Here is a 26,480-nt window from a genome sequence, read left to right on the forward strand (position 1 = left end):
TGAGAGTTAGACAAGATGAGAAGTCATGGATATGATAGGGTCTGCACCACTGAAAAGAATGACTACATCAGGGAGATCTCTTGTTTCACTCAACTACAAGCAAAATAATATTTATTCCCCTTTAGGGTAAATTAGCTCTCTCTGTCATGCTCATGTTGAAGTATTAAAACTAGAGTAATTAAGCGTGGCTTATCTGCCTAATTAGAAATTGCTAAAGTGAGAGCTTATTTTTAAAAGATGTCTACAGTCATCCTACTGAAGCCAGCTATGATAGTCATCCGAAGAAGCCTGTAATAGGTCCGTCATGGGGGCATTACAACCTATAGCAAATAATATATTGCCTTTCCCCCTTAATGACCACTTAATGACTGATCAATAGCCAGTTGGGGGACTAATTAATGTCAGTGTGGTGATGGATACTTCCACATTATGGTCCATTAATTTAGCAGCAAACTAGATCGATTATAGGGATGTTGTGGGCTTCTGAATATTTCTGTTCTCTACAACAGATTAAGGATGAACAGACAATGGGGAATCCCAATGTGAATTGGAACATCCATGGAATGGTGTGTTGCTTTGTTTCATCTGCCTTAAATCATTCCAAGATGACTGAGAAAGGATTCTTTGTATTTTTTTTTATTTCCAGTTGAAATACTGTTCAACAAACCACCAGTAAACAATGCATGCATGCTATTATTCCTGTAAATTTATTTTTTTTCTAAAATAATAACATATAATGATGTAGCTGAGGAATTATATCATCATATGAGGATATAGGAATGATTTCCTCCAATGTAATTAAAGCCAATGTAGAAACTACTTGGAAATCCCCTAAAGCACAAAGAAATCATGTGCCATTCATGGTCACATAACTAATAAGAATCAGAGGCAGAGATTCAAACCCACACCTTCTGAATTACAAGCCCAAAGCTCTACCTACTCTGTCACACTGCCTCTACTTTCTGTTTATAAAATAATTTTGCGACCTTAAGTTTGGTTAATTTTCCGTGCTATTCTTTTCCTACATGGAATTCACAACTTTGCGTGGCAAATGTCAAGAGAAAGCAAGGGGGATCCCCAGCACATTTGGATGGCCCCTGCCCCAGATCTTACTATGACTGACTTATGAAAGGACACTGAAAGGATGAAGGGATGTCCCTACTGATGACATCCATACCTCCATTTGAGTATTTTGAACATGGGGTTCCCATCTTATGCCTCGCATGTTAGAACTTGATAACATCTCAATTTGGCATACAGCAAGCAATTAAGAAATGCTTTTGGGGGGGGGGATGGAGGGCAGCTGGGTGGCTCAATGGATTGAGAGTTAGGCCTAGAGATGGGAGGTCCTAGGTTCAAATCCGGCTTCAGATACTTCCCAGCTCTGTGACCCTGGGCTAGTCACTTGACCCCCATTGCCTACCCTTACCACTCTTCTGCCTTGGAGCCAATAAACAGTATTGACTCCAAGACGGAAGGTAAGGGTTTAAAAAAAAAAAAAGAAATGCTTTTTTATCCATGAGTTCATTCATCTTATCTCCATGAAGGTCTGACTTAGCAGACATGAAATAAAAATGCTTTGTCTCCTTGTTAATAACTTTCATTTGTTCTTCGCCCGGCCACTCGGTGCTTTTCCAAATTATTCTCCCCTGTAGTAATTCATGTGGTGGTCCCCATAGAGGGGAAAGAGCCATAAATTCATAAATACCTAGACTGAGCAGTGGACTCCAGAGCATTCTGCATGGTGGCTTGCACTAGTAGGCACATAATAAATATTTGTTGAATGAATGAATTATTCAGTGACAAAATATCATGCAGTAATGACAAGAGGCAGTTTTCACCCATAGTAAAGGAAAAGCCATTTCATTACAGATGGAAAAAAAAAGACTAGAAAAAATGAAATAGAAACAGTAGAAAATAGAAAGTAGAAAAATTAATAGACATAGAGAAAATACTTCTCCCTGTCTACACCTCAGCACACCCCTGAGATAGGCAACATTGTGCTTCCTGTTGCATTCTGGCATTTTATAGGATGCTGCCCTTGACTAGATAATACATCTATATCCAAGAAATATGTATTTCTTCTTTGAATCAATTCCAGTTTGAAATACAATAGCTTCTTTCAGCCATTTCTCCCTGTAATATACACAACATAGTGCTACTAGATTGGCTTTCTTATTATACAGCTATTATTGTGACACTCCTCTGCTCAAGTATCTTCAGTGGATCCCTATTTGCCTGCCAAATAAATAGTGAATTCTTTCTTGTCTGACACTCAAGATCCTTCATATTAAATTTCCACCTTTATCCCACTTTCCTTTCCTTTACACATTGTACCCGTGGACCAAACTGAATTATTTGATGGACTTGTTACATACTTTCTCACACTCCCTTTTACATGGAATGTCTCTTGTCTTCTCTCTGTTTGTTACATTCTACTCATTTTTCAAGGACTAACTCAAAAGCTGTCTCTTCCACAAAGCCTTTCCTGATTATTCCCAACTGGGATCAAATTTTGTCTCAGTGCGTCTCGGAGTATTTTATTAAACCCTTACCTTGCAACTTAGAATTAATATTGTGGATTGGTTCCAAGAAAAGTGGTAAGGGATAGACAATGAGGGCTAAGTGGCTTGCCCAGGGTCATGCTGTTAGGAAGTGTCTGGGGCCAGATTTGAACCCAGGACCTCCTGTCTCTAGACCTGGCTCTCAATCCTGAGCTGGGGGCAGCAGAGCCACCCAGCTGCCCCCAATCTCATAGTATTTTATGTCTTTATGTGCTTTGATTCAGAAGCTATTTCTGAGTAGTCGGTATGCACAGACCCAGGAAATTATAAAGACTAATAAGACACTGTCATGGCTTTCAAGGAGTTTGCAGTCAACCAGATGGGTACAAAAAAAAAATAAATCGGACCCAGATTGTCAAAAACCTTGAATGCCTTCATTACTAGGGAGCTACTAAAGATCTGGGGCAGGCAAGTGACCTCATCAGGCTCATGACTTAAGAAGATAAGAAGGGCTATGGGGGAAAGAGTAGGGGCAGAGGGAGCCTGTAAGAAACCCACTTGCATGGTGTTTGAAAAGTCTGGCAAAGAAGGCACCTGGGTGACTCAGTGGACAGACAGGAGGTCCTGGGTTCAAATGTAGCCTCAGACAATTCCTACCTATGTGATTCTGGGCAAGTTCCTTAACTCTTGTTGTCTAGCTCTTACCACTCTTCTGCCTTGGAACCAATACACAGTATTGCTTCTAAGTTGAAAAGTAAGGGAGAGAGACAGACAGACAGACAGACAGACAGACAGACAGATAAATCGACAGACAGAAACAGAGAGAGAGAAAGAAAAATTTAAAATAATAATAAAAGTCTAGGTAAAAAGTGATGACTAAACAAGGTTCTCGAGATTTAGCAGAGAGCTAGAAGGTATGTGTAGGAGGGCTAGGAAGCAGGGAAAAACCCTCAGAAACTATCTTGTTTGGTACGGATGAGGGAACTGAGGTAGTTAAGTGACTTGCCCAAAGTCATCTAGCTAAGGGCCAACACTGGCTACAACTCCAATTTCATAACTCTTTCCCTCAAGAGTTACTCAAGGCATGAAAAGAGGATTGGACCAGCTGACCTCTAACCTTCTCCTGCCTTCACTCAGTTGTATGACTACAAAAATGGCATCTGCTTTAGAATCTTATTTGCTAAAACATACCTAGTCTCTTCTCCAACCTTCATCAAAGTCACCACTGCTATCTATATAGATTACTCTCATAAAAAAATGAAAGCAAAGGGAAATGAGGCATATTAGTCACTGGTTATTGATGTTTTCTTAGTTGATTTTTCTGGGACACTTTTTCTCCAAGCCTTTGGGATCCTCCCATCCTTTTTTCTTTATTTTGACAGTTACTAGATTGCATTTTTTTAAAATTTAAGAACAATTTCCTCAAAAGCTCAGGAAAAGGAAATGTTTTTAAAAGCATAGAAACAAATTTGTATAGCACAGCTTTCTTACATCTTTTGTATGTTGAAAGGAGGAGCAGACAGTATTATGACTCCTTTTTATGTGTATGACAAATATTCACATTGAAGCAAAACAAATCCCTGCACTGACCAAAATGGTGCGATGGATAGAGTACTGGGCCTGCAGTCAGGAAGACTCATCTTTCTGAGTTCAAATCTGGCTTCAGACACATACTAGCTGTTTGATCCTGGAAAATCACTTAATTCTGTTTGCCTCGGTTTCCTTAATGAGCTGGAGAAGGAAATGACAGACCATTCTACTCTCTTTGCCAAGAAAACCTCAAATGGGGCCATGAAGAGTTACACAGGACTGACGAACAAGAACTAGGAATCATTTTATATATTGAGCCCATCACCTCTCGGTTAGGCAGTGGGATAGCATTCTTCATCACTGGTCATCTGGCCTCAATGGGTCATTGTGTGAACATTCCTCCCATTACCCCCAAATTACATCATTTTCCCCTTGAAATAAGAGTTTTATTTGTTTGCTTTTGTATATGTTTTTTCCCTCCCATAGGATATAAGGTCTTTGAGGGTAGGAACTTCATTCATTTTTGTCTTTGGATCACAAGCACCTAACACAATCCTTAAAATAAAGTAGATGTTGAATAAATGAATGAGTTAAAAAGACTTGGAATATGACTATTTTGGAAATTATATATGATGTTTAATGAAGATAATGTGTGATCATCTCCAGGCATAATAGTTGCCTCATCAATTCAGTAGCCTGATATCCAACCTTCATGATAGTCTTCAAGTTCAGAAGGACTTAATGAAGAGAGTAGGTAGATTAATAATGTAGCATGAAGAATTTAGATTAGAATAATCGAAGACTCTCCAAATATGATTGTTAAAGTCTCAACTAGGCTAGTGAGGTTAGTTATGGAGTCTTTTTTTCCCTAATAAGAAGGGGATGGTTTTCTTCTATATATTAAAAAAATTTTTTTTTTAATTTTGTTGTTGTCCTTTTTTTAGATCACCAAAATTTTCCCCAGTATCCTTCCCTTAGCTCTCCTGAGACAGCCGTCCCATATAACAAATAATATTTTTTAAAAGCTGAAAAAAATTACAAGGAACAAGGATGGCTCCACAGAAAAGGTATGAGTAAACACCTTCTTCACACCCTTTTCAGAAGCTGATGATTGTTGTACACTGCATATATTTTCAATCTTTTTCAATATATAGGTCAGTAATGCCGATTTCTACCTCTTTTTCATTTTTGTCTTTATGTTTTTCAGTTGTGTCAAACTCTTTAATCCCATTTGGGGTTTTCTTGGCAAAAGTACTGGAGTGGTTTGTCATTTCCTTCTCCAGCTTATTTTACAGATACAGAAACAGGGTAAAGTGACTTACTCAGGATCACCCAATTAGTAAGTGTCTTTGGCTAGATTTGAACTCATGAAGAATTCTGGATTATTCCTGATTTCAAACACCGCACTCTGTCCACCCACTGAATCACTTAGCTGCCCAATAATAACTTCTTGATATTTTTAAAAATTCAACCTTTTAGGGGGATTGATTAAAAGCAAACCACTGGTTTAAAAGAATATAGCAAAAGAATTAAGGACAGAACTAGGAGAGGATATCAAAATGCTGGGGAATACACAAGTGACAATCATAACTTTGAATGTTAATGGGATGAACTCACCCATAAAATGAAAACAAATAGGGGAGTGGATTAGAATCCAAAATTCTACCATATGTTGTCTACAAGAAACACACCTGAGACAGGTAGACACTCATAAGGTTAGAATTATAGGTTGGAGCAAAACCTATTGGGCCTCAACTGATAAAGGCAGGAGTTGCAATCATGATATCTGACAAAGTCAAAGTAAAAATAGATCTGATTAAAAGGGATAGAGAAGGTAAATAATCCTGATAAAAGGGAGTATAGACAATGAGGAAATATCAGTAATCAACATGTATGCACCAAATGGTTTAGCATCCAAATTTCTAGAGGAGAAACTAGTGGAACTGAAGGAGGAAATAGATAGTAAAACTATACTTGTGGGAGACCTGAACCTACCACTATCAAATTTAGATAAATCAAGTCAAAAAATAAATAAGAAAGAGGAAAAAGATGTGAATGAAATCTTTTTAAAAAATTAGAGTTAATAGATATATGGAGAAAAATAAATAGGGACAGAAAGGAATACACCTTCTTTTCAGCAGCACATGGTACATTCACAAAGACTAACCATATACTAGGTCATAAAAACATGGCAAACAAATGCAGAAAAGCAGAAATAATAAATGCAACCTTTTCAGATCATAGCTCAATAAAAATAATAATCAGTAAGAGTATGTGGAGAGCCAAATCAAAAGCTATTTGGAAATTAAATAATACGTTTCTCCAAAATCAGCTAGATAACAAATCATAAAAATAATTAATAATTTCATTGAAGAAAATGACAATGATGAGACATCCTTTCCAAAATCTATGGGATGCAGCCAAAGCAGTACTCAGGGGGGAATTTATATCCCTGAGTTCATATATTAACAAATTAGGGAGGGCAGAGATCAATGAATTGAACATTCAAATCAAAAAACTTGAAAGCAAACAAATTAAAAATCCCCAGAAGAAAACCAAATTAGAGATCCTAAAAATTAATGGAAAAATTAATAAAATCGAAAGTGAAAGAACTATTGAACTAATAAATAAGATTAGAAGCTGATATTTTGAAAAAGAAAAACAAACAAAATAGACAAAGTATTGGTCAATCTAATTTTAAAAAAGGAAAGAAGAAAACCAAATTAACAGTATCATAGATGAAAAGGGAGACCTCATTTCCAATGAAGAGGAAATTAAGGCAATCATTAAAAACTATTTTACCCAATTAGATGGCAACAAATATGGCAGTCTAGGTGATATAAATAAATATTTACAAAAATATAAATTGCCTAGATTAACAGAAGAAGAAATAGAATTCTGAAATAATCCCATATCAGAAAAAGAAATTGAACAAGCCATCAAAGAACTCCCTAAAAAAATCCCCAGGGCCTGATGGCTTCACAAGTGAATTCTATCAAATATTCAAAGAACAGATAATCCTGATACTATACAAACTATTTGACAGAATAAGCAAAGAAGGAGTTCTACCAAATTCTCTTTATGACACAAATATGGTGCTGATTCCAAAGTCAGGCAGGTCAAAAACGGAGAAAGAAAACTATAGACCAATCTCCTTAATGAACATAGATACAAAAATCTTATAAAGGATACTAGCAAAAAGATTCCAGCAAATCATTACGAGGATTATTCACTATGATCAGGTGGGATTTATACCAGGAATACAAGGATGGTTCAATATTAGGAAAATCATCCGGCATAATTGATCATATCAACTGTAAAGATTAAAATTTAGGAAACTGAAGGCAGGTAGAAATTAGTTTCTCTCTGAAAGGAGTATTATATTTTTAGAGGTTTATTAAAGATTAAAATATAAAGAAAATACAAGTAAGAGAGGCACATGTCTAGGCCCAAAGAACCTATTCACAACCACTCACATCTTGCCTGCTAGGTGGAGAGCCGCGTGTGCTCTGAAGCAGGAGTAGAAAAAAAGAGGGCAGAGCCTTTTTACAACCAGGTTAAATACCCCATCTCGCTCTCGGCCCAGGTGAGGTTACAAGGAGATTACAAAGCATTCTGGGGAAGTAGAGCTAGGACTTCTGGGGATTGAAGTCCTGGATTCAAGTTTCCATTTTTACACAACATGCAAACCAACAAAAATCAATAATTATCTCAATAGGTACAGAAAAAGCCTTTGACAAAATAAAACACTCATTCCTATTGAAAACAGTAGAAAGTATAGGAATAGAAGGGTCTTTCCTAAAAATAATAAACAGTATTTATCTAAAACCATCAGCCAACATCATCTGCAGTGGGGATAAACTAGATGCATTCCCAATAAGATCAGGAGTCAAAAAAGGATGCCCATTATCACCGCTATTGTTTAGCATTGTACTAGAAACACTAGCAGTAGCAATTAGAGAAGAAAAAGAAATTAAAGGTATTAAAATAGGCATTGAGGAGACCAAACTATCACTCTTTGCGGATGATATGATGGTCTATTTAAAGAATCCTAGAGAATCAACCAAAAAGCTAGTGGAAATAATCAACAACTTTAGCAAAGTTGCAGGATACAAAATAAACCCATATAAGTCATCAGCATTTCTGTTTATCTCCAACACATCTCAGCAGCAAGAATTAAAAAGAGAAATTCCATTTAATATCACCTTAGACAATATAAAATACTTAGGAATCTATCTGCTGAGACAAACACAGGAACTCTATGAACACAACTACAAAACACTCTCCACACAATTAAAACTAGATCCAAACAATTGGAAAAATATTAACTGCTCATGGGTAGGATGAACTAACATAATAAAAATGACCATTGTACCCAAGCTTATTAATTTATTTAGTGCCGTACCCATTGAACTACCAAAAAACTATTTTACCGAATTAGAAAAAAAACATAGCAAAGTTCATTTGGAAGAACAAAAGATCAAGTATATCCAGGGAAATAATGAAAAAAAAATGCAAAGGAAGGAGGCTTTGCAATCCCAGATCTCAAACTATACTATAAAGCAGTGGTCATCAAAACAATATGGTACTGGCTAAAAGACAGAAAAGAAGATCAGTGGAATAGACTTGGGGTAAATGACCTCAGCAAAACAGTCTATGATAAGCCCAAAGATCCCAGTTTTGGGACCAAAACCCAGTATTTGATAAAAACTGCTGGGAAAATTAGAAGACAGTATGGAAGAGCTTAGGTTTGGGTCAACATCTCACACCCTACACCAAGATGAACTCAGAATGGGTGAATGACCTGAATATAAAAAAAGTATACAAGTATATAGTATACAAGTCAGACCTTTGGGAAGGGAAAAATTTTAAAACCAAGCAAGACTTAGAAAGAGTCGTGAAATGTAAAATCAATAATTTTGATTACATCAAATTAAAAAGATTTTGTACAAACAAAACCAATGCAACCAAAATTAGAAGGGAAGAAACAAATTGGGAAATAATCTTCATAACAAAATCCTCTGACAAAGGTCTAATTACTCAAATTTATAAAGAACTAAAGCAATTGTACAATAAAACCAACCATTCTCTAATTGATAAATGGGCAAGGGACATGAATAGACAATTTTCAGTTAAACAAATCAAAACTATTAATAAGCATGTGAAAAAATGTTCTAAATCTCTTATAATCAGAGAAATGCAAATCAAAACAACTCTGAGGTATCACTTCACACCTAGCAGATTGGCTAACATGACAGCAAAGGAAAGTATGAATGCTGGAGGGGATGTGGCAAAGTTAGGACATGAATGCATTGCTGGTGGAGTTGTGAATTGATCCAATCATTCTGGAGGGCAATTTGGAACTATGCCCAAAGGGCGCTAAAAGACTGTCTGCCCTTTGATCCAGCCATAGCACTGCTGGGTTTGTACCCCAAAGAGATAATAAGGAAAAAGACATGTATAAGAATATTCATAGCTGCACTCTTTGTGGTAGCAAATAACTGGAAAATGAGCGGGTGTCCATTGATTGAGAATGGCTGAACAAATTGTGGTATATGTTGGTGATGGAATACTATTGTGCTCAAAGGAATAATAAAGTAGAGAAATTCCATGGAGACTGGAACAACCTCCAGGAACTGATGCAGAGTGAAAGGAGCAGAACCAGGAGAACATTGTACACAGAGACTGATACACTGTTGTACAATCAAATGTAATGTACTTCTCCATTAGTGGCAATGCAGTAATCCTGAATAACCCAGAGGGATCTATGAGAAAGAACACTATCCACATTCAGAGGAAAAACTGGAAGTAAAAACACAGAAGAAAAACAACTGCTTGAATACATGGGTCGAGGGGATATGATTGGGGATGTAGACTCTGAATGAACATCCTAGTGCAAACATCAACAAATAATACCCAGAGGAATTGCGCGTGGCTACAAAAAGGGTGGGGATAGGGGAGGGAGGAATAGAATATGTTTCTTATAACCAAGGAATAATGTTCTAAATTGACTAAATGAAATTAAAAAAAAAAAAGGTGGGAAAAAATTCAACCTTGAGGGGCCAGCTGGATGGCTCTGGGGATTGCAATCCACATCTAGAGATGGGAGGTCCTGGATTCAAATATTGAAATATACCTCATATATTTCCTATGTGACCTTGGGCAAGTCACTTAACCTCCAATATCTAATCCTTTACCACTCTTCTTTCTTAGAACCAATACACAATATTGATTCTAAGACTGAAGGTAATTTTTTTAAAATCATACTTGATACAATGAAAAGAACATTAAACATTGAATCAGAAGACCTGATTCATTTCCCAGTTGTGGTATTGGCTTCTTGTGTGACTTCACCCTTTTGGGCCTTCATTTGCTCATAAAACAATTGATTAGATGATTCCCTAAGGTCTACTGACCCATGGCCCTAGTGGCAAGAGTCCTGACTTGAAACTCAAAGAATTTGGATTTAAGTTCTCCCTCAGTTAATTAATAATACTTGTGTGATGTTGGGCAAGAAACTTAGCCTCATTGATTTTTAGTTTCCTCATCCATAAAAGGAGGAAATTGAACATGATTTCTGGGGTCTCTAAATCTAGATTCTAGAAACTGTTGAAAACCCATGTTGTATGTGCCTATCAACACTCTAGAAGCTGTGTTGATTTTTTATTTTTGTTGTGGGTCTTTTCTAATGTGGGCAGCCTGTCTACTGACTTAGATAATAAATAAGATTTCTAAATAATTTCCCCTCGTTGATCATTTCACAAGTTTCTATGGCCAAAAGAATGAAATTATGGCATAATGGCCCATAAATGTCAGCTCCTTGAAAGACTGGAACAACTTTGGGTTTTCCACTGCTTGGCAGATAGTAGAAGCTTAATAAATATTGTTGATTAATCGATTGGTTCCATTTATAGAGGATATAATGGTTCAGCTCAGTGGCACAGTAAATAGAGCAGTGGTCTTAGATTCAGAGCGGTCTGAGTTCAAAGCAGGACTAAAACATTTACAAGTTATGAGACTCTGGACAAGTCTCTTAATTCTGCCTCAGTTTCCTCATCCATCAAATGAACTGGAGGAGGAAATGGCAAGCCATTTTAGTATTTCTGCCAAGAAAATGGGGTCACAAAGGGTTGGACACAATTAAAATGATTAAACAGCAACATGGGGGGTGTAATGTATTGCTAGACCCATAATTGAAGCCATCTTGAGTAAGACCAGATGGAATTTATGCTTCATTGGCATAGTCTGAGATCCCAGGTTTGTCTTCATGCCACAATGACACATGACAGGGAGGATTTTGTGAAGGACTGGAGGACTTTAGGTGGGAAAGAAAAAAATGAAATTAGTATACTTCTTTCAGCACCTTCCAATGAAGGGGTCTCAGAGTATTTCATAAACCCCTCACTGTTCCTCTAGGCAACACTTACCCTTTGATCTTTCTCCATCCCACAGCTAAAGACAGAGCAAGGTAGATTAGTGAGTCCAGTGGAAAATACAGAGAATGCTGAATAGCCTTTCTTTTTTAACCCCTCACCTTCCGTCCTGGAATCAATACTGTGTATTGGCTCCAAGGCAGAAGGGCAGGTAAGGGCTAGGCAATGGGCATTAAGTGACTTGCCCAGGATCACACTGCTGGGAAGTGTCTGAGGTCAGATTTGAACCCAGGACCTCCCATCTCTAGGCCTGGTTCTCAATCCACTGAGCCACTCAGCTCCCTCCTCTCCTGAACTATAGACTTCTTCCTCCTCATCCTGGGTGGTTGTGGGAATTTTTTTTGTGTTGAAGAATAAAGATGAAGATATCTGTCCATTAAATTTGTGAATATTTTCATCCTTTTTCATTTGATATGCAAAGGACTGTGTTTAGCATTAGGCTGATGTAGACACTGTTATTTTCTCTGCCATGTGTCCTCAAAGAGGGGCCACTTGGCATAGGGAATGGACTCTGCTGACTCTGGTTGGGACCACCACACCTAGTTGGGGAGGGGGGAAGGTATCCCCACATGGGTGAAATTTCTAGTCCAACTCAAAGCACTCTCCCATGTAAAAAAAAAAAATGTATTCAGAATGTAGCTTTAAAGCCCAAAGGTTCTTTTTGATTCCTCTGAAAAGAAAGATGTCTTCTGTTTTGTTTTAAATACAAAGCACATTCGGCTTCTGTCAACAGTTTGCATTTTAAACTATGCAGTTTGCAGGCCTGCATGCATTATCTGTAATTAGGGTTCTTGAAAAGCTTTTAGCATTTCTTCTCTCCAGATTTTTAAATACATTTACTCCAATTTGTTGACATTTCAGAGCAGAGGAAAGATCTCATCAGGTCAAATACTAGACCATCTTTAGACTGAACAGTGAAACTTCTTTACCACCAAATGACACCCAACTGGATCCAATCCCAAACTGGATACACCATAGTGAGGAGCCATCGATCAATGAACTCATCTTCATTTAGCACCCCCCTAGATCATTTCTTCATACTGTCTTCTCCCTGGCCATAGTAGCCCAGGAAAATGGACCCACCCAGACTGGCCACATCAGGCAGAACTGCTGCACAGGACAGACTTGGGATATAGCTTGGGGGAATGAGCTCCTTCGCTGAATCCCCACTCACACCCCACCCAAATGGCTAACTCTTCAAACAAGTAGAGTAACTCGTGTTTCTCTAGTGCATTGAAGTTTACAGAGCTCTTGCTCTTCACTTCATCTTCACAACCACCCTTTGAAGTACGTAGCATCAATATTCCCATTTAATCTTGAAAAAAAATGGAAACTCAGATGACTCCAGCTGGGATTCAAACCTGTCTCCTGATTCCACATCCATATTCTTTCTGCTACCTCGTAGCCAAGTGGGGAAGGCAATAGACATTCAGGGGTTCCCGATGGTCCAATTACTTCCAAGATGTGTCTTTTCATGGGGATGGGTCTCCCTCTCATTGATGCAAATTTCCCTCTTCCCCCATCTCCTGCCATCCCCTACTCCCTTCGAGATGGAGCTCAAGTACAGGGCAGGGCTCCTGCGAGAGACCTCTGTTGGTTCCTTCATTTGTTAGTGCTTCCTTCTCCCAGTTATTTGGTACTCACTTTTCCTGTGTGCATATTATTCCTCCAGGAGAAATGGTAGAAAAGAGTGTTTAATTTTAGACTTTGTATTCCCAGTGCCTAACACACAGTAGGGCTGGGGATAGACACTGGACCAGCAATTTAATTTTGATATACAGAATTCACCAAGGAAGGAAATCCCCTCTATCATTGCAGGTTGGTACCCTCCTTCAGCTCTGAGAGTTCACCTCAAGACTTGCCCGGGGTTGCACAATTGGACTTGAATGTAGGTCTTCCTGGCTTCTCTGTTTACTCTGCTGCACTTTCTCCTGGCTCATAAATAAATACTATTATATATCTATATGAGTATATGTAACACACACACACACACACACACACACACACACACACATATATATATACATATATATGTACACATGTTGTATATGTGTCTTATGTAGGTGCATATTATATATACATAGTATAATATCACATATAATAATAAATATATTTAATTGACTTTAGTGATCAGCTTCTCAGAACTTAAGACACCTGATATTGCTACGCTCAAGTCTTTCTAGCTTACACCATTTGTTGTTGTTCATTTGCATCAGTTGTGTCTGATTCTTTGTGACTCCCATTTGGAGTTTTCTTGGCAGATACTGGAGTTTTTGCCATTTCCTTCTCTTTTTTACAGATGAGGAAACTGAGTTAAACAGGGTTAAGTGACTTGTCCAGGGTCACAGAGCTAGTAAGTGTCTGCAATCAGATTTGAACTCAAGAAGATGAGTCTTCCTTATTCCAGACCTGGCACTCTATCCCCTGAGCCACCTAGCTTGTACCTGGGGTTTAATAACTTTAAAGTTGTCTGTGCCCGTCGGATTTGGATTAGACATCTTTCTCTAATAGAGACTAGTGGGGACTAGATAGTAGTGAGCCATTGAAATCAAGTACATACTCTCTTCTCTACCTTTCTAATAGCAGTCAAATTTCTTCACTTTGCATTCTTTTTCTAGTACCAATTACTTAGAAGATTACAAATGACTTTAAGAAATTATAAAAGAAAAAGCTCATTTGTTTTCCTGCTGATGTGTTTGTTCCTTCTTTTTAAAACAATTTTTTTGAACGTTTCTGGACCCAGGACCCAGATGGCATGTGGATTTCTCCTCGACTTACAGCGATAGAGCCCAGCCTAGAAATGCAAGGTGGATGATAGGGTCATTTGACCTGTGCTATTTGCCCAGCTGCTGGATAAATCCCTTCTCATTTCCCAGCTGCTCCTTAGCTTCCTAATGCTGTTTTGTTTTTCTTTTGAACTTGAGTAGCAGACCAAACTTTCCCTGGCTGGATCTGATTACTGCTCTCGCTGAGGACAGATAACCTTCCAAGTTCCACTCAGCCCACAAGCAGCTGCTGCTGTTTTCAGTTTCAGCCTCTATTACATTCTCTCTTACCAGCCTCACAGAGAGTGAGAGCTTTTGGCCCCCTTTTTCTAGGGTACCTTTTAAGGGAAGGTCTCTGTCCTTTGATTTCAATCCCTGGGCTCTTGCCAATTAGAAGTCATTGGAATTAAATTGGACCTTTGAGATCATTTTTATTCTACAAATGAAGAAATGAAAGCCCTGGTTAAGGAAGCAAGTGATCTGTGGTCATGAAAGTAGTCAGGGTCACAGTTGCCAAAATAATCTTCTCAAGCCTCATTCTGACCATGTGACCCTCTCTTCCCCACTCCTAGCCCTTTAGTGGTACCCTGTGCAACTAGGTAGCGACTGGACGGCTCAATGGATAGAACACCAGACCCGGAATCAGAAAGACCTAAGTTCAAAGGCAGCCTCAAACACTTACTAGCTGTACGACCCTGGGCAAATCACTTAACTGGGTTTGTCTCAATCTCCTCATTAATAAAATGAGCTAAAAAAGAAAATGGCAAATCATTCCAGTATCTCTGCTAAGAAAACCCCAGATGGGGTCCTGAAGAGTCAGACATGACCGAAAGGCAAAGTTGAACAAAAGTGGAATACAATAAGAATTCCTTAACCTAGAACAGAACCCTTACTGATTCTTAGGATCACAGGTTTCAAGCTGTACAGGACCTTCTAGGGCAGTGATGGCAAACCTTTTAGAGGGTCAGGTGATATGAGAAATGTCTTCAGGGGCACATGAAGAAGGGGAGGGAAGCAGCCTAGTCCCACATCCCTCTGGCTGTCTAGTAACAAACTCTGGCAAACTCTGTGCTGGGGTGATGGTGTGTGCATGTCCACAGAAAGGGTTTTTAGTGCCCCCTTTGTCACATGTGCCATAGGTTCACCACCATGGTTCTAGGGCAAGTCCCCCATTTTACAGCCAAGAAAACTGAGGTCCAGACATGAGATTTTTGGGACCCCCTGTATTTTACTTCCTCTGTAACCCTTGAAGATAATAAAATTCTAAAGGAATATTTGTTTCTTTTAATCATGTCTTCATTTCCTAGCCTCTTCTAGCTGGTCAAATGTATTTGCCTTTCCACCCTCCTCTTCAGCAGCTAAGGAGCATAAAGGGTGGAGCAAAGGATTAAGAAATAATTCAGTCCTTGCCTCAGACTCTTTAATAGTGGAGTGACCTTAGGAAAATCCTTTAATTTCTTGATGTCTGTTTCCTTATCTGCAAAATGGCTATAACAGCACCTACTTCCCAGGATTGTTGGGAGTATCAAATAAGTTAACATATAAAAAATCTTTTACTTAAAGTGCTATATAAATGATAGTGCTTGAATGTTCTTTATTATATTAAAAATCCATCTTTTTCTCTTGTAAGATTATATTCAGGATATTTCTGCTTTTAAGTCTTTTATCTTTTGCCTTTTGAAATGTTGTAAGATTTTCCCTTCTTTTTGTCAGTAGTGACAAACAAGTCTTGTCTATTCCAACATGTTACTTGAATTCTTTCTATCTGGCTCCTTGCAGTAATTTTTCTTTGATAAAGAAGCTCTGAATTTTCACTATGGCATATCTGGGAATTTTTGTTTTCACATTTCTTTCAGGAGATAATCTTTCTGATTTCACTTTTATTTCTGATTCTAATTATTCCAGGCAGTTTTCTTTTATAATATTGAAATATAGAATCACAAGTGTTTTAATTTGGTCATGGTGTTCAGAGATATAGGTGATTATTAAATTACCTCTTTATCTCCTCTTTTCTAGAAACTGAAAATGAGAAGGAAAGGGAAAGATTTGTCCTTTTAGCCTAAGATAATGAGAAACAATTTTTATATTTTTTGCTGATCCATTCTGAGGTCTTTAAGGGCAGTTTTTTCCTCCATAAATTGTTCAGCATATTGAACCTCTGCTCAGAGGCTATTCTGATATCTCACTATGGGGCAGAGGTGAGCTGGGCTTCTCTCAAAGGCTGTGCCAGTAGACCAAGGCCAAGGCTAGTTTTCTCCCAAACTAGTAAAATTGAGTATCAGCAATGCTCTCTCTAGATCAGTTTTCCAAAAGCCAACCATGTTTAGAGAAACTGATTACCAAAGAGGTGGCTCTTCTGCCTTAGAACCACTATTGATTCGAAGAGGGAAGGTAAGGGTTGTTGTTTTTTTAATTAAATTAACATTTTTTTAATTAACAACTATTTCTTTTTTCCCCTTCTTCCTATTGCCACCCAGGGTTGTGATGATCAGTGTTTAACAACTGACTCTCTAAAAAAGACAGCAGGGGGGAGCTCTGTACACTTTGGTTTTAATCCTTATCTACTTCCTTAGAATCAATTCTGTGTATTGGTCCTAAGGCAGAAAAGCAATAAGGGCTAGTCAATGAGGATTAAGTGACTTGCTCAAGGTCACCCAACTAGGAAGTGTGTAAAAGCAGATTTGAATTCCAGACCCTCTATCTCTAGACCTGGCTTTCTATCCACTGAGCCACCTAGCTACACTCTCTGCACACTTTAAAATCTAATCTGCATTAACATTTTTACATCTAGAGGATCAACAAAACAACCAAGCCTTGATTTGTTGCTTTTGCCAATTTCCAATATTTAATGCTCACAATGAAAATTTAACAATCAGCTCTGTACCCCTTGAACTCACTACCACTTAAAAAGAAAATGGAAACTCGAGTGTTTTTCTCCAATTCCACTTTTTTTTTAATTTAAGAAAAAAAGTAAATTGAAAGGACTGCTATACATAAAGCACTGTGCTAAGCAAAATGTGAGTTTGGTTCTTGTTACTCTATTTAAATCAAAGTAACAGACTATAGTTCAGTCATTTAACAAAAAGCCAGTAAGCACCTCCACATCCCAGGCATTGATCCAGGGGCTATGGATACAAATTTAAAAAGAGAGAAGGAAACAATCCCCAGTCTCCAGGAGATTGTGGTGAAAGATAATGTGTCTTACTTATTTTTGGATGTGTCCAGTTGGGAGATATCTCCAGGACATAATGTTTTAGATGTCCAGTAGGCAGGTGGGGGGAAGGGGGCAGGGACTGAAGCTCAGGGGAGAGTCTGGACCCAGATAAAGAGATCTATGAGTCACTGACATAGAGATCATAATTAAGCCTATGGAAGAAAATGAAGTCATCCAAAGAATGCTCAGAGAGAGGTCCCCGTAGGGAACCTTGAGTTAGGAAATATGATATGGATAATGAGCTGTTGAGGGAGAAAGAGAAGGGGCAATCAGTGTTGTTGGAGGGAATATTCAGTCATTGTGGTGTAGTACATATTGAGTCATTCTTAGAATCACAAAGATTATATATAGTATAAACCTCTGGTTTATATCAGCTCTTCGATTACTCGAATAATTTTTTAAACCTTTACCTTCTGTGTTAAAATCAATACTAGGTATCCATTCCAAAGCAGAAGAACAGGAAGGACTAGGGAATAGGGTTTGAGTGACTTTCCCAGGATCACATGGCTATGAAGTATCTGAGATCAAATTTGAACTCGGACCTTCAATTTTCAGGCTTGGCTCTCTATCCACTGAATCATCTAACTTCCCCTACTCAAGTGATTCTTGAGAGACAGTGGGGGTACAATGGAAAGTGCTCCGAACTTGAAGTAATGGATGTGGAATCGTTGGACTTGGAGTCCAAATTCAAGCTCTTCTACTTATATTTTTATTACTGTGAACACTACTTCGTCTCCCTAAGCCTCAGTTCCCATCATCTCTAAATTAAGGGTTGGACTTCAGTCATTTTTTGGTTGTGTCTGACTCTTTGTGACCCCATTAGGGGTTTTCTTGGCAAAGATACTAGAGTAATTCACCCAATTCCTTCTTTAGCTCATTTTATAAATGGAGAACTGAGATCAAACAGCCTTAAGTATTTTCCCAGGATCACATAACTAGACTCTAAAGCCAGATTTGAACTCAGAAAGATGAGTCCTCCTAACTCCCAGACCAGTGCTCTATCTATCCACTGTGTACCTACCTTCTTCTTGGACTAGAAGACCATTAGAAGGATCCTTCGTACTCTTGATCTTTGATCCACAGTTACAAAAGATTTCCTGAGTTGCATTAGTAATAACAACAAAGATAATGATAGCTAACATGTTTATGGCACCCACGATATGCCAGGCACTGTCTTAAGTGCTTTACAAATATTTCATTTGATCCTCACAACAACCCTTGGAGGTATGGGTAATTATTATCATCTCGATGGGTAATTATTATCATCTCCACTTCATAGCTCAAGAAAATGGAAATTTTAAGCGACTTGCTCAGATTACACAGCTAGGACGTATCTAAGCCTGACTTTGAACTCAGGTCTTTCTGACCACCAAAGTAGCATTCTATCTAGTGTGTCAACTGCATTAGTGTAAGAACTTTCTCCCCGTAACTGGATCAAGTAATATATCTGGATCCAAGAATAATCGAGCAGTTTTTATCTATCCTTTCAATCATCCATTCATTTGTGCATAGACTGGTTTCCACCAATATTATCTGAAAATGAAATTTTGTCCATGCAAATATGATTTCTCCAAAATAGTGATTTTTTTTTTTGGTTGATGAGTATCCTTGCTAATTTCACTAACTATTAAAATCACAGTCGAGTCTTCACAATTCTCTGGCATCCTTTTCCCCCCAGGTCATGAAAACATACCACATGTATCATGCAGAAAGTATCAGTGCGGAGAGCAAATTAAAAGAAGCAGAAAAACAGGAAGAAAAACAAATTGGAAGGTCCGGCGACCCGGTCTTTCACATCCGACTGGAAGAGAGACATCAGAGGCGGAGTTCTGTGAAGAAGATTGAGAAAATGAAAGAGAAGGTAATTCACCCCAAATTCAGTCCTGCTCCAGTGGGAAGTCGATTAGCTTGAGAAGGCAATAAGCACGATGAACATGTTTGAGCTTTATTTTGAAACTCTGTCTCTACTCTCAAGAGGAGGATAATTGTTTTAGAAACATAAAGTTCATTTAATAGCAGCTGGACATTATTTTGTGTTGAATACAAAGTGTTTCATTCAAGATGTCAAGAACTTGAATATTAATTAGAAAGCTTTCACTAAACACAGGCTTGTGGCCAGCTGTGTAACTGTTCTCAGTTGTTGGGGTAGTGTAGGTTTGTAATAAATCAAATTTGAAATATTCTTTTCTCTAAACATTTTGAGTCATTCGTACATATTAGATATACAGTTTGGGTTAATAAAAATTCCTTGGGATTCTTCTGTCACTAAAAAATAAAATTATGATTTTTTTAATCTATTCCTACATCTTCATTCACAGAGACAAGCAAAGTATTCTGAGAATAAATTAAAATCCATCAAAGCACGAAATGAATATCTTCTAACCTTAGAAGCAACAAATGCCTCCGTGTTCAAGTATTACATCCATGACCTTTCAGATTTAATTGATGTGAGTATTTGGGATTTGTATATTTCTCATATCTGTATATATTTTCATATTCCCAAATGGGGAAGACAAAGTTTCCCCTTTTCTATTGTACTACTGGGAGTTTCTGGTTATTCAGGAAAGGAAAGTAGACATCTCGAAGAAAGGCACAGGAAGAGCTATTGGTTAGGAAATGACTTTATTGATAAAATGAAAAAATTGAAGTGGAAACACTTCAAAACCCAGAAAGTAAAATGAGTGTTTAGGAAGTAGTAGCCACCCACCAAGATAGCAACAGTACTGCCATCAACTGTAAACTGGCATCAGCCAACGTGCCACCTTCAAAGATTCTCTCGTTTGATGGCAGTGAAAGAATGAATTGCTCCGTGGTTGACAAAAAAAGGCAATAACCCTAAACATTATCTTGAAACAAATATACATACATTTCAGCAAAACTTTAGGGGACCTTTTAAACCAAAAGCAAAACAAAACCGTTGCTATGTGTTTGTTGGAATTCGTTTTCAATAAATCTTGAATTCTTGCTTAAGAACAATTTTAATGCAGTCTTCACATGATGAGCCCTATCCCAATTATGAAATATTTCAAATGATACATTGAGTATCAGATCACATTGAAAGGGTTCAAGTTCTAAACTCTAAGCACTGGTGAAACTCTTGGAAGGATGTTCACTTGCAGGTTAGAGGGAGAGAAGCACCTGGGAATGGTATAACTGGACAGGACTTTGGGTTTAAGCATTTACGATGTGCCACACACTGGGCTAAAGATATAAAGGGGAATAAAAGTAGCTCCTTCCTTCCAGGAGCTTCCCTTCGAATGGGGCAGATTACATGGACATACAAGTTATATATCCATAATAGAAGGAAGTTAACCTTAGAGAGGAAGTCACTCATACCTGGAGGGACTGTTGAAAGATGCTGTGCAGAAAATGGCAGAAGCTTGAAGGTTCCAGGGATTCTAAGAGGCAAAGACAGAAACAGTTGCCTCGTGCTTGGTGTTGGAGGTCTTGAAACAACAGTGGAGAGCGAGAAGTATTACTATTCCCTTATTGCAACCAGTGAGTTGAAGGATATATTAAAAAAAAAAAGCATAGTCTCTACTATAATTGTTGGCCCAGAAAGTACTGTCAGGCCAAGAGAACCAGGCCGTGGTGTGTGCAGAAGACAGAAAGAGCGAGAGAGAAAATAATGGTGTAAATCAAAGGAGGTTTGTTCATTATGGAGCCAGAGTTCCAGAGGACACACTGGAAGGGGGGTGCTCAGATATGGAGTACGACATTGAGGATGTGGTGTTGAAGTTGACCGGAATGAGGCGTTGGACAACTGGAACTGGAAAGCATGCTGGGAGGGTATTCTTTGGCAGAGGGGTGCACTATCACTCAGCTGGGGAGGAACAGGAAGGAATGGCATCATCATGTTAACCATCAGGGAATGGGTATTGGTGAATTCTCGTCTTGAAGTCTGGTAATTTGAGTGTTCAAGGCTGGTTCTTTAGATCCTAACGTGTTTATTTGATTCTAACCAGTATTTATTGGATTCTAACAAGGCTTTATTAACTGCAGGCACTAAATACTGGAAGTTCAAATAAAGGCAAAAATATAATCCCTGCCCTCAAGGGACTCACATTCAAATGAGAAAAATAACATGGAAATAACTCTATATAAGCTGTGTGTGTGTGTGTGTGTGTGTGTGGGTGTGTGTGTGTACATATATATATATAGAGAGAGAGTAGATAGGAAGGAATCTCAGAGGGAAGGCATCAGAATTAAGGAGGAGAGGGAAAGAGAAAAAGTCTCCTATAAATGGTAGAATTTATGCCAAGTCTTCTTTTTTTTTAAACCCTTACCTTCCATCTTGGATTGACTCCAAGGCAGAAGAGTGGTAAGGGTTAGGCAGTGGGGGTTAAGTGACTTGCCCAGGGTCACACAGTTGGGAAGTGTCCGAGGTCAGATTTGAACCCAGGACCTCCCATCTCTAGGCCTGGCCCTCAATCCACTGAGCTACCCAGCTGCCCCCTATACTAAGTCTTAAAGGAAGCTGGAGAGAGATAACCTTCAGCTGCCTGACTTGCCCTGTTGTGGTGAGCTAGGAAGTGTCTGGAAGACCTCAAAGCAGGCGTAAGCAAGTTTAAAGAAAATCCAAACTTTACAACACCAAAGGAAATTAGTGCTTCTATACACAGAGCAGACCAAAAAAACAGGTTTGTAAGTGAAACCACGAACCCAAAATAAATATATAATAAATTATAAATGTGTAATACATAAAAAATCCAACATGTTCATTTCAATTAATATTTTTCCATTGACAAGCAACGGTTTTCTCTCTTCATTCACTTATGTCCAACTCTTTGTGATCGCATGAACCAAGCATCCATGGAATTTTCTTGGCAAAGGTACTTGAGTGGATTGCCATTCCCTCCTCCGATTTTATCCAAGTAGATGTTAACTGGCTTGCTTGGTCACAGCTAGTGTCTGAGTCCGTATCTGAACTCTGGACTTTCTGACTCCAGGACCTGTTGCTATCCACTGCACTACCGAGCTGCTTCTAAACAAGTTGAGGTATCTGAACATAGAATGATATTAGGAAGTAGTTGGGTTTCCCCTCAGCAGTTATGTCATAGAGGAGAATTCTAGTTCAGTTATAGATTGGAATAGATGCCCTTTGGGGGCCCTTCAGATCAGAGATTCTTTGATTCTAAGTCCAGAAGAAGCTAGAAAAGGTTGTGTGGACCCTATTCCTTAACCATAACAACTGGCCAGTTTTCTAATGGATGGCTCCCTGCCTGATTGGTATTCCATCCTTGGATACCCGTTTGGTAGCCCAGAGCAGGCTAGACCACCGTCTCTGAGCTATACCGGCTCCTCCTAACTCTCTTCCTTTCTGCAACCAACTTCTAACAAGCAGCCTGAGAAATGTGTGAAGAAAGGCACAATTCTGGCTACAGCTGAAATTATTACTGTTGTGGATTCATTGCCAGATGAGTTGCAGACCAGTCAGCAGTCAGATCCACTCAGATAAATTGTCTCCAAAAACAAAACAAAACAACAAACAACAACAACAAAAAAAGATTGCTCTAAAAACATCCCAGGCCATGTGCTGATTAGGGTCAAGAGCAAGTTGCTATATTTTCGTTGTTCAGTCTTTATAATCATGTCCCACCCTCCAAGATCCCATTTGGGATTTTCTTGGCAAAGAAAATCCTTCTCTGGCTCATTTTACAGATGAAGAAACTGAGACAAACAGGGTTAAACAACTTTCCCAGGGTCACAATGCTAGTAAGTGTCTGAGGTTGGATTTGAACTCAGGAAGATGAGTCTTTCTGACTTCATTCAGTCCCGGCACTTCGTCTACTGTTCCACCATGGCATATTTTGCAATGGTTCTTTCTTCCTGTTGGAAGAAACCAGCACATTCACTGATTAGTAATCGCCTCTAAGGAGAGAGGAAGTGAGAAAGGGTATCAAGTCTCATTGAACTTCTAAAGGAACCCCTCCTACTATTCTTAGGAGAACTGTTTGGAGTCCCTGGAAGTAGAACCTCATAAACAACTTAGACCAAGCCAAGAATCTTGGGAGGTCTTCTTATCAGGTATGATAAGAGATCTGGGTTAGGGCAGAGTCAAAGGAATCCCATTGCTCTTTGGTTCCAAGGCTATTAGGTCCAACCACATGTCTTAGGAATAAGTAGGGCTCACAAGGTGAACATTTAGGCTAAGTACTGCCTCACCTCATCAGTTCATGGAGTACACTGCTGGTGCCTGGCAGTACTTCTCCTCTATCAGTCTGAGACAATCTGCAGAATGAAAGAACCTTTGATATTGCCCAAGGAAGGCTGCCATGTTATTAACTAGGAAGATACTAGATGGTGAAGAGCAATCCCATTCTGTGGAGGAGGAGTGGAGTCCAAATTTGGAGTGAGCAAACGAGTCAACAGACTAGACTAGGTCGTCACATCTTGAGTTCTTCAGTGTAGGAATGAAAGCTGAGAGCAGGTCAATGCCAGTTTCAAAGGCAGGATGTAAGGAATACTGGGGGAACTGACTATGTAGATGACCCAACTGGCCTTCCCAGAATTTCAGACTTTTATGACAGCAACTGATGGCTCTTCACCTGCTCCTTCTGTAGGTCTACCATAACACCAGCTGAAGACACAGACATGCCAATAAGACTGTAAGCTTGAGGAGCAGTTAAGTAGATAGAGATAAGAGGTCCTAGAATCAAATCTGACCTTAGACAAGTCCCTTAGCCCCCATTGCCTAGCCCTTACTGCTCTTCTACCTTGGAATCTATACTGAGTACTGATTCTAAGAAAGAAGGTAACGGTTTAAAATTCCCCCAAAGAAATTGTAACGTTGGATATTTGCCACTCATGTGTATGTATTCTCAACTACTGTAGTTGCTTCTGATTTGTGTAGAGGCCTTTTTTTCCAACTGAAATTGGTCTTTATATTTACAGAATTCTCCCCCTCCCCCCATACACACCTTCTTCATTGTGTGAATCATTTGTTTGTGCATCAACAGAATTTCATTCCCGAGAGCATCTCCCTTCTCGTGGGTCCGTTTCCTGTTGTTGAATTTTAAGGCTTTCTCAACTCTGTACATTTCTATTTTAAACCTGCTTTAGTGAAGCCTGGGGTGTGTGTCAGGTTTCCAGGATTTTCCCTTTTTACCCTAATTCGAAACTCAAATATGATGATTTCTCAAGGGTTCCCATCTGTGGTAGAAATTACATATACAAAAATTCCTGCCAGGTAGACGAGGTCAGTTTCCTTCTCCTCCCTAAAAAGGTATTGTGACTCTCCTGGAGACTTCATTGGCCCGGAGAACTGATTCTCAGACCATTAACATAGCTTCCTGGTGGCCAGAACACTATCTCTTAGACTCTTGCCCTGCAGTTTGACACCCTGAGGCTTCCTCATGCATACTAGCACTGCCAACAGGCAGGGAAGCTACACCCAGTTAAATTAGGGCTGCATCCTTGCTAAGTATCCTATCCATGCTCTGGCTAAATAAACTTCCTATGGTTAACTTTTAGATGGTTTATGAATGTTTCATCTCATTCCAGTCCTGAAGTTCATTCACCAAACTAGCCTGCATTACACCACCATCAGTTCAACCACGCATCACTCCAGAATAGTAATTCCACTTCACACCTTTCTCTACCTTCTGAGAGTGAAAATAGCAGTGATCAAAAATTTGTCTGGGGCAGCCAAGTGGCTCAGTGGATTGAGAGAGCCAGGCTAGAGACAGGAGGTCCTGGGTTCAAATGTGGACTCAGACACTTCCCAGCAGTTTGACCCTGGGCAAGTCACTTGACCCCCATTGCCTAGCCCTTACCACTCTTCTGCCTTGGAACCAATACACAGTACTGATACTAAGTCAGAAGGTATGGATTTAAAAAAAGAAAATACTCTCCTATAACCTGCTAAAATGCTTTATAAAATGTTTGTCATCTCTTTTATTAGCTTTTCATGTAGAGGGAGGTTCTGTTTCAAGTGATCTTTCCATTGTCATTTCTGAATCACGAGCTATGTACTATCTTTTGGTTTTAATCTTTATGTCTCTGGCGTAATGAGGCTGCTTAAAAAAATAACTTACTCAGAATTAAGAGTTTTCTTAATGAATCTGACTTTTTCCCTACATCATAAGAATTTCATTAAGATTTATCAGTTGAAATTCATCCAATTATGGTGGTGTATTCCCAATAAGAGCCGAGTCTTATTAAGGCAATTATAGAGAGACTAAAGTGTTGAGGAGTAATGATTCTGTCATCTTTTCCTTCTTTGGGATCGTGAATACTTTTTAAATCCAAAAGTGGGTTGGAAGAAGATTGTGGAATCTTCTCTCCAAGTTAACATTTCGTAGCCTTTTTTTGTACTCTTTGGCAAACTGGTGAAACCCATGGACCCCTTCACTCTGTTTTTGAATGCATAAAACACAAAGAATTGTAAAGGAAACCAGTTAAATTGAAATACAATTATCAAAAAAAATTTTTTGGTTTAGTATCCTGCTCTAAGGGGATGGATCTTTTTACAAGGTCCATAATAGTTTAATTCAACTCATCAGTTTTAAGGACATCCCCATTCTTCAACTCATTCAAATTCACAGTCTCAGAATTAACCTTAGACTCCTCATTGTTCCTCATCCAATATATCTGCCACTTCTTCAAAGGAGGAGGGGGAGATGTGCTCTCGTATCTCTACAATGGGCCAGGTTTGGTCATTATGATTTTGCAGCATTGGCTTTTTATTATTTAGTTGCTACTGTTCTTTCAGTATTCTTTGATACAGTCTTTCAGAGCATTGTGTTTCTGGTTCTGCTTACTTTATTTGAGACCTATTCACATAAGTTTTCCCATGTTTCCCTATATAATTTATTTCCATAATATTCTTTTTTTTTTTAAACCCTTACCTTCCATCTTGGAGTCAATACTGTGTATTGGCTCCAAGGCAGAAGAATGGTAAGGGCTAGGCAATGGGGGTCAAGTGACTTGTCCAGAGTCACATAGCTGGGAAGTGGCTGAGGCCAGATTTGAACCTAGGACCTCCCATCTCTAGGACTGGCTCTCAATCCACTGAGCTACCCAGCTGCCCCCT

General features: G+C 38.8%; 1 protein-coding gene across 2 annotated transcripts in view; it reads left to right on the plus strand.

Annotated features, from left to right (window-relative positions):
* The window catches only part of SRGAP1 (SLIT-ROBO Rho GTPase activating protein 1), a 340,469-nt gene that overhangs the window by 212,169 nt on the left and 101,820 nt on the right, over window positions 1–26,480 (plus strand). For both annotated transcript variants that reach the window (XM_056800690.1, XM_056800689.1), the window contains exons 5-6: window positions 19,125–19,307; window positions 19,765–19,893. In XM_056800690.1, the coding sequence (XP_056656668.1) occupies window positions 19,125–19,307; window positions 19,765–19,893 (312 nt within the window). The remainder of the gene's footprint in view (window positions 1–19,124; window positions 19,308–19,764; window positions 19,894–26,480) is intronic.

The sequence above is a fragment of the Monodelphis domestica genome, chromosome 5 (genome assembly GCF_027887165.1).
Source record: "Monodelphis domestica isolate mMonDom1 chromosome 5, mMonDom1.pri, whole genome shotgun sequence".
In the NCBI taxonomy this organism is placed as follows: domain Eukaryota; kingdom Metazoa; phylum Chordata; class Mammalia; order Didelphimorphia; family Didelphidae; genus Monodelphis; species Monodelphis domestica.